The 9,550-nt window shown below is 43.6% G+C and overlaps 1 protein-coding gene across 7 annotated transcripts in view; it reads right to left on the minus strand.

The window, feature by feature from the left end:
• Nucleotides 1-347: 347 nt before the first annotated feature.
• MEF2D (myocyte enhancer factor 2D) overlaps nucleotides 348-9,550 on the minus strand; it is a 145,202-nt gene continuing 135,999 nt past the window's right edge. For all 7 annotated transcript variants that reach the window (XM_075607697.1, XM_075607694.1, XM_075607699.1 and 4 more), the window contains one exon: nucleotides 348-7,696. In XM_075607697.1, the coding sequence (XP_075463812.1) occupies nucleotides 7,372-7,696 (325 nt within the window). In that variant the 3' untranslated portion in view covers nucleotides 348-7,371. The remainder of the gene's footprint in view (nucleotides 7,697-9,550) is intronic.

Below are 9,550 nucleotides of genomic sequence, written 5' to 3' on the forward strand. Positions count from 1 at the left end.
TAGCCCGATGAAACCTGGAAGCAGCCGTATCTGCGGCAGCCATCTTGTTACACCCAGGTCACCACTTTTGTTTTTTGTTTTTGAGAGGCCTGTAGAAGAAAAATGGTCAACCTTGACCCTAATAAAATAGACTAGACCCCCCCGGTCAGGTTTCACGGTGGTCTCCTTTATCAAAATAATTAGGGAAAGTCCTTGGTCAGGGAGGATTACACCTTTAAATAGTTGAGCTAATAATTTATAGTTCTCCATAACCAATACAACCACTAAAACTCTGTATACCAAAATAATCAATATAGTGGACCATAGCAAATATTTACAAGAAACGCATGTTGGCTCAATACTATACATTGTCACTGCTCTATCCTTAACTATTGCTTATTGTTTTTTTTTTTTTTTACATTGGTCATAGAATTGCTATAACCTGTGCCTCCTGCACCTACGCATCTATAAAATGTGGGGGGTAAAAATGAGGGAAATTGGGGAAAGGGAGGGCAGGGGGAATCAACACAGGTAAAACAAGAAGAAGCTGTACAGTTACCGTCATGTTCAAAGTCAGTATTATTACAATATACTCTGACAAAAATATAATTTCATTTCATATCAATACAACAAAAAAAACAGTTCCCTGTACTGTAACCATTGCTAACATGTCCAAACTTGCTATGTACAATTAGTCAGGTCTTACTACAAGTGAAGAATATGAGAGTGACCAAGGATGGCAAAGAGAGATTTCAAGGACATGTTGGATCTAATGAAATAAAGGCAAGAGAAAGCCCCTTTAGAAACCGAAGATGTTTGCAGACATAAGAGAGAGGTGGAAAGGTGGAAAGCATTATAATGGGAACATTTAATCTCAGTAGTGGTTCCTTGAATTGATCCAACATGAAAGTCCTTCCTGGATGTCCTATGCAGAAGAGCTTCTGAGGGTCTTCTTCAGAGTTATCTTGTCAAGGTCCCCAATTAAGCTCATGAGCAAATAGCATCTAGGAAGAACTTTCATTCTGATGCAATAGAACTTTCCAGGGCCAACACGAACAAGGAAAAGTCAAAGTCCACAGAGAAGGTCAGTGTAGTGAGGACAAGGAGGTATTGGAGGAGAGACTTTGGTGATTTAGCCCATGTATGCCAATTGTAGACAGGTAGGTAGCATGCAATTCCTTGGAAACTGTGCCCTAGAAGGTGACACACAGCCTGTTGCCAAACATTTGCACATGTAGAAAATGATAGTGGTGCACACACGCCCACACGCGCACACACACACACACACACACACACAGATAAGAAAATTGGATGGAATCAAGGGGACCTTTTTCTCTCTGAACCGTAACCAGTTTGGTTTTTATGGTTCATCCGAAAACCAGAAATGATGTCCCCTGACCATTGGTTCTTGGGTTGACCTTTCAAGGCCAGAGGGGCCTGCAACATGTTGCAGCTCCCTTTGACCACGCAGTGGTTATGGTGCCTTCAGAATGCTATGAGATAAATATGGTAAGTGAACTTTAATGTGTCATAGGTGGCTTTTCGAAATGGATTCGGAGATGGGCACTGGTAGCTATGGTGTACTCCCAAGCTCTTCGTGATCCTCTAGTAAGAAATCATTGGAAGAAAGCATTTCCGAAGGAAAGACAACGCTGAAACCACTCTATGTTGGAGGCTCTTCAGTGCACTAACCAAAAGTGTTTTTTTGGGGGTATTTTAAGTACAAGGACAACTGTCAACTTAATTTAGATACTCTGAAATTGGTTTTACTTATACAACAATGGTCTCTGGAAGGCACTTAACTCCTTCAAAGCTGGCGGCAACTGAACCCCACTGCCTTCGCAGTGAAGGGGTTAACTGGGTAAACCTGTCACCTTTCAGGGTTACCACACTGTTAAGAGAGTTGCAGGAGAGGTTATCTCAGAAATGCCAGCACCCAAGGACATCTGAAACACTTTGACCCATGTGCTGTGTGAGGGGTCAGCATGTCAATGCATTGTTGGGTTAACAAATGTAAGTGCCAATGAATTTCTGCATGTATATGACAGTGAGGCATATGAGTTCTAAAGGTGTTCTGGATGAGGTAAAAACCTTGCGGCTTAGAAAAGAGCCTGCAGGAGCATTTGGGCAGAGAGTGGGTTTGCTGCTACTGCAACTTGTACAGCCCCATCTAGTTTGGCAGACTTTTATATTTTTTAACGCAAGCCATTATTTTTTAGAAGAACCCAAACTCAACCACTTCAGAGCTTTAACAAACCCAATTTTTTTACTGGAGAACTCCCTAGCATTGTAATAGCTCATTCACTGTAACAAAAGGTCAACACACTTTACAGGTCAAACTCAAATTCATGAATGTGGCTACGCTCAGGAACGGTTGAAGGAAACAGAGCCCTATCTGAGTGTCTACCATCGAAAATGCCCCATTTGACACCTGCCCTGCACTGTGCATAAAGGTTTTTTTTTGTTTTTTTAATTAAATTCTCCCAGCTACGAAACTGGTGCAAAAACATCCAAATGATGCCCAACGTCATTTATTTTATTCAATGTTATTTATTTCGCTTTTTAGCGTGGCATGTTCGTCTTCTAAAATCTTTGTTTTCTTACCTCTCTCAATCAAAATGGAATGGGGACACCCTGATATTTCAGCAAATTCTGCCATATAGTGGCACTGCCTTTGCTTCCTGTGCAGGGTGATGGAGGTTCTGGGGTTGGGCGTTCCATGGAATCCTCCACAGTGGTAAAGGCAGAGCTAGATCAAAGATGGATATCATGGAAATCACATGTAAAGCGTTAAGGAGTTTTTGGCATCAATTACTCTAAATACATTTTCCACTTTGGAAGGAATGTATATCTCCACTTTATCCCATGTTCTGCTTTTAACCCTGTCACTGGTAGAAGGGCCTGCAGTCTCATCTGGCAGCCGACAGGTTAATAAGTCATCTATCCATGGTTGTCTCATGAACATCTCACTGGGATACCTGTATTTATTCATGGGAAACCTTTTATATATTTACTCTCCTCCTTTCTAGGGCTGGAGAAACCTACAGTATGCTGAATGGTTAAGTGATCACAAGGCATCTGGGGTTATTTACTGAAGTTTCTCAACTGGCTACAGAAATAGTACCCGAGTTATCAAAGGAAACGTTTGTGCTTTTAGCTGGGGGTTCTCCTTGTTAAACTTGGGGCTTCTCATACCAGCTTGCACTACTTAAAACCCCAGTTTGCTTGCTGGAAAATATTAGCCATGGGGTTCTCAACACCAATCCTCAAGACTCCCACACCAGCTTAGGTTTTCAGGATATGCCTGCTTCAGCACAGGTGGCTCAATCAGTGGCTCAGTGTGCTGAAGCAGGGATCTCCTGAAAAGCTGACCTGGTGGGGCATCTTGAGGACTGAAGTTGGGAACCCCTGCATTAGCCAGTACCCACTCTGTTGGCAACTTTGAAATCTGGGTGTATCATACTTCCTTCCGGCATAAACCCCCCAAAATTTCTCTTTGCAGCATTTCCCTGCAAAAAAACTGGTGATCAAAACAAACTACGCCGGATTTACCAAAATAATGCCGCCTGTTACGTTTAACTGCATACTGCGACAAGCCTGGTGCCGACTTTTGCATCAGCTGTGCCCTTATTTCATTCAATATGCTGGGTAGCAGCCTACCACTTGCTCGTTCAAACCATCGGACACAAGATCTTCCCCAGCTGCACAACATAGGGGATTGGGGTAGGAGAAGCAGGCTCGATTTATAACCCTGTAGAAATGGCAGCGAGGCAATGTTGGTGCCCAATGGTCAGTTTTAGCCAGGACCAGTGACCTAAGGCTTCAGGTGCCCCGCTAAGTAGACGGCAAGACCTCCCCCCCCGGCTTGCTTGCATGCGTGGCTCCTACATTCAGGCACCTCAATGGCAGTGGGATGAATGATGGAGAAAGATGCGGTGCTTGTGGAGAAGTCGTAATAAACCCGGCAGCCCCAATGGTCAGGATACCGTTAACATTTCAAGAAGGGAAAAGCATAGACGGAGACTTTGGTAAGTAACCACACTTTTAAAAAGCAATATATCATTTTTAAACATATCAGTGCATACTTCTTATATGAAAATATACACAATTGTATTCATTTTCCAAAAAAAAAAAAAAAACGAATGGAAAAAAAAGAACAGTAAAAACCAAAAAAAATAAACAAAAGCGAACCAGCCAAACACAATATATTAGCTATTTTTTTTTTGTTGTTTAAATTTTAAACGCTACACTTTTGTTGAGGTTACATCTTTTTGTCATTTTTTTTATTTTTTGGTGTTTTTTGTAAATATTACTTCATGCATTTTACACCTTTTTAGCCTTTTTGAGAATAAATATGCTCCTTTTTTTTTTTTTTTTTAAACATGTTTCTCCACTCTTCTAAAAACTGCAGCATTTAACTTGGTTATTTTTTTGTTTTGTTTGTTTCACGTCGTGCAAGTTTTTGCCACAAACCCCATTAATAAAATGAGGACGGGGAGGGGGCGTGGGGGGGGAGGTGGGTTTGGAGAGAAGGAAACAAATAAAACAAGAATAAACTATTCTACAGAACGCAAATTTACGAATATAAAAAAAAATATACACAATGTAACTGTCAACAGCACAAATGGGCACGAGAAATAATATTAAAAATCAGAAACAAATATTTATACAGATAAAAACAAGGTGTGGGGAGTTTTTTTGTGTGTTTTTTTGTTTTTTTTAAGATTGTCATTTTTTTTTCTTCTTGTCTTTGAAAATCAGCATGAGTTTCATATACATGTCTGTGAGAAAAGAATCAAAAACAAATGGTCCCCCCAGACCAGTGAACCAATGTCATTGCCAAACCCCGTGAATTTATTCTAAAGTCCATTTTATCCATTAACAGCCAGCCGTGCCAGAGTTCGATTCCCACTGAATCCTTTTTACCAGGTTGGGTGGCCATTTGTTAACATATTTTTTTTTGGGGGGGGGAGGGGTGTTTGCTACCACTTCAATGGCTCCCTTCCTGGAATGAATCAGTCCATGTAGGGCTTGGAGACTATATTATAAATGATTAACCCCTTCGTTGCACAATGGGGCGTGTAACCTCAATCAAAGAAGGGGTTAACGCCCTTCTTGCCAACCCCCTGTAGGGTGTGCTTGGAACTTGGCATTGTGTTTCCGGCAAACTCATGACCAGTCCATGTGGGCTCACGGCTTTGTGCACTGTGTGGCTTTATCAGACCTGCCAGTCCCGGGGCTAGTGCTAACATTGTAGATCAGGGTAGCTGTGGTGTGTGCCATATTCACACGTTTGGATACACTGCCAATTCACCACCAAAACCTCTTCTGGCGAGACACTGATTGGTTTCATCAGCTGCCAGGACGATAAGAGACTGGCCATCTAAACTGTGCGTACAAACAGTTGTTTACTGTTTCACTTTCGCCACATTCATGGGTTAAACTAATCGTAATATTCATCTTAAAAAACACACATAGGGGTTTGTTCACTAAACCATGACAGCTGCTAGCAGTGGTGAATAGCCATTTACATGAATTACTGTTAATAGTTATTTAGAGGATAACCCCCCAGTGTGTCTATCAAGGAAAGACCCTGATACATGTAACTGTGGGTCCAATTTGGGGGTTCATCCAGTCTAGGTCTTCTTATAAGCACACGGGGAGGCTCTTAGAATCACACACAGTATTATCTTGCATATCACTCTAGGTTTAACAAAACTCCAATAATACAGATTATCTTGGCTGTATTCAAACATACTTATTAAAATGGCAGCAAAACATCGGGCAGGGCCATTCTAAAGCTTGGGGTCCCAGCCAACCTCTTTGCGTGATGCGTATATGGCATTCGACAGGCTGCTAAGGATAGAGATGGACAGCAGGCAAACGCTACAATACCCTTATTATAAACCTTTCACTTCTAAAGGAGAATGCAGATATCGCCACTTCCTTTTGGAAATAATGGAGTTTAAAACTCAGGGAGTTCCTTATGATTTCACTTACCAAAATGTAACGGAGACATTATTTTCTTTAGAAGAGAGTATTTTGCTCACTTTGGATTGCTGTGATGGTGTAATTGCCATGTTACGTACATTGTTCTCCCATCCTATATAACCAAAGGTTCATTTTTTCGGTAAGTGAAACCATACCATGCGCTTCCCCCCCCCCCCCCCCCCCAAAATAAAAATACCGCATTTAAAAGAATAAATATATATATGTATATATTATATATATTTCTTGTTTTTGTTTTATAAAAAGGCAATGTCTCCATTACATAGAACTCCATGGCCAACAGGGGAAGCTTGGATGAATAAGAAGTCACATAGATCTGATATGCACTGTGAATGAAAGATGTATGCTCATCTGGTTACGCCTGTTGGAGTTATGAATTGGGATGGTGGCTTCCCTTTTTATTTCCAATGTGAGGATACATTCGGCCAGTAGGAATTGCTAGCCAAGCTCTGCCTGGGATGGACAATGGGAGGGGAACACTTAAGTTCTCAGTTGCTACTTTTTGCATAGACTGGGTACCAATGCAGCGGAGTTCAGCAGCAGGCAGTATGCTTAAGGTAAAACCTCTTTGTGAGACCCCTATTCAATGCAGGGTAAAGCCCGAATTACCTTCCACTATCATGAATGGAAGTGACTGCATTATGCATTCTCACTATGCTGCATAAGGTCATATGTAGGTAGGACAGCATCATCATCTGATGTGGTTACAATGGGTGCAGGTAGAGAGGCTTTTCAAGGTGTTATTTAGAACAGCTATTGACGTTCTCTGTTAATAAGAGGGCTTTGCAAGCTACCTAACAGTGTTTCTGTAGTAGGGGCCCGCAATGTATTCCTCCTTGCTCAAACCGCTGGAGCAGCCTTTGACACATTCCCTGCAAATCAACATGCTACACACCATAATGATACTGGGTCTCCAACTTTACTCGTGAAGCTCCCACTTGCGGAGTTTAAAGCTGCCTCAGCGCACTGGCCCATAGGACAAGGTTGGCGTTTGGAGCAAAACGGGGCAAGGCAGTGTGACGAGGGATAGTGATGTCAGCGTGCGGGGAGAGGGGGGGGTTAGCAGCTGTGGTTACAGGACTCCAACAAGGTAGCAGCGGATACTTTTCGAGGGCTGGGGATGTGCAGCCGTACTCAGAGGTTTATATTGCAGCCATGGAGTGCCGTGCGTCCTGCAGACATTGCCTGATGCACTGGACTAGGAAGAATGCCTACGAAATACTAAAGCTATGTCTCAGGCAGTTTATGATAGACTCCCACCCTACAGCATTAGACCCCACTGGCGACTACCCCTTACCCACTCCCTCCCCTGCTGCCCCACCCTTTAGCCCGCCCCTTCTGCGATGCGAGCGAAAGAATAAAGTGGCCCGGAGCAGAGGGTGGTTATGTTACCCAGGCGTCGAGCCGCATGCGCTTTACGGACTGGTTCTCGCCCTCCGCATTGCCAGAGGGTCTCAGGAGCCCGAGGGACGAGGTGTAGTCAGCTCGTGCATCCTCCCGCTCGTTGCCCTCGAAGGAGCTGGCGTTGCTGCTGAGGCTGTCGACGGGAGAGCGGCCGGTGGCGTCGTGCCGGCTCTGGTGAGGGTAGGAGGTGAGAGGTGTGCCCGTGCTACGTTCTCGGTTGGGAGACGGCGGCTCCTTCTTGATGCAGATGTTGGGGTTGGTGTTGACGGTCAGTGTGGCGGTGTGGGAGAGCTGCCCACCAGATCTGCAGGAGGCAGGGAGAGAATAGAGGGGGGAGCAGGAGAGGTGTAAAAATGGGAAGGGGGGAGCAGTGAAAGAAAGAATAGGAGATGGAGGAAGGGAAGAAGAAAAGAGAAGAGAAGCAGAGACAGGACAAACGAGGAAGGGGAGAAATGGAAGGAGGAATAGAAGGGTGAAAGGAGAAAGAGGGGGGGGAAGTGGAAGGACAAATCAGCGAGGGGTCAAAATAACAGAAGGGAAAAGGAATAGGGGAAGAGGGAAAAGATGCAAATATGTGGGTGAGAAAGGACAGAGCAAAAGAGAAATGTAAATGCAGAGAAAAATAAAAAGCGAAAGGAAAGAGAAACATAGAAAGGGTCAAGATGAGAAGAGAAAAAATATATATTAAATAATCTGCCACCTCCATGTTAATCCCTCTGCTGGGAGAGGACATTGAGCTACAGATCTCGCGGGCAGAAAATAGGGCGGACAATCTGCGTGCTGTCCGATTTCCTGCTGCGCATTAACCTTCCATGTTTATATTCTTCTGCAGAAACACAGTTACTCCGTGACACACAGAGTGACCGAGTGACTTTGGGAAAGGTTTATACTGCCAGTTACCAAGCAACCGTAAGAAAGAACCCAAAGGGTTGAAGTTCTGGATGCTGGAAGCATATGAGTAATTATGGCTCCAAGCGCCTTAGTGTGTGTTACTGCTGCGCCTACTACAACTCTTGGATGTAATATTTCGCACGCGTCGTGTCCCTAACTCAGGCAGGACTCCGAACAGCAGCAGTTTCTTACAAAAGTGTCTTTGGGAATTACACAGGACATTAAACCACACAAACTGCATTCAGATCAGATCTGGTAGTGAGACCGGCAGTCATATAATAGGCATTTCATAGACTGCTAATTATGCTTGCCCCCTCCCCCCAAAAAAACAGAGAAGGAATCACTTTAATAGCTAGTTACAAAGTTGCATTAACAATCTATCTGTTTTAAAGATGTGTGGCGTAACCCCTTCTCCAACAGAGGCGGTGGCAATGCAGTGTGATAGGACCCCCTGGCAGTGAAGGGGTTAGCTATTAAAAAGAGGTACAGCAGGGTCTCTTTAAGAGAAAGGGGGCAAATGGAAATGTGTGGAAAAGACATGGGCTGGAGCTAAAATAAGCCAAACAAGAAATGAGTGTGTGGCATCTATCCACCCGTTTAATTGCAAACTCGGACTTCACAGCGCTGCTCCTACAGAACACTATCCATTCCGAATATAAAGGCTTGCGATACAGTATGGGCATAAAAGGGCTGCTCTATACCACTGTGCATGGGCTAGAGGTGACATTTAATAAAAGTCAATTAAAGGCACCTTTGTCACCTCTGATTTTTCACTCTGGGGCTCAGTTTGCAAACAAAATCTTCCTGGCTTGATGAATTTCAGCAGATAAAAAGGAAAACGGTGCCAGACATTTGCCTGGGTCCCTGGTGTATTAGGGCTGGGGTCGATCTGCTGCTTGAAGGGACATACTGTAGTAAAGGTCACCAAGCCGCCCCATGTAAAACTGCCAGGACACCCGAATACTTACGGTAGACAAGATGAAATCATTTTATTGGCGGTTTGCTGTGATTTTATAAAGGGCCTCTTAATATGGACTTGTTTAATTGGGAAGAGATTTGCATTGGTTTGCACTCAAACACAGATATTCAGAACAGCACAAATACACAGATATGAATTTGCACAAACAATCCTTGCAACATAGCGCATTACTCCGAGTGTGAACGCACAGAGGCATAGCTTGGTCTGTATACACAGATATGCTGTGCTAAGCTATGCATTGCACACACATGCAGAGATAGTCAGGGTTATTTCTCCTTCTGGCGCATT

This window comes from Ascaphus truei, chromosome 7 (genome assembly GCF_040206685.1).
Source record: "Ascaphus truei isolate aAscTru1 chromosome 7, aAscTru1.hap1, whole genome shotgun sequence".
Taxonomy (NCBI): domain Eukaryota; kingdom Metazoa; phylum Chordata; class Amphibia; order Anura; family Ascaphidae; genus Ascaphus; species Ascaphus truei.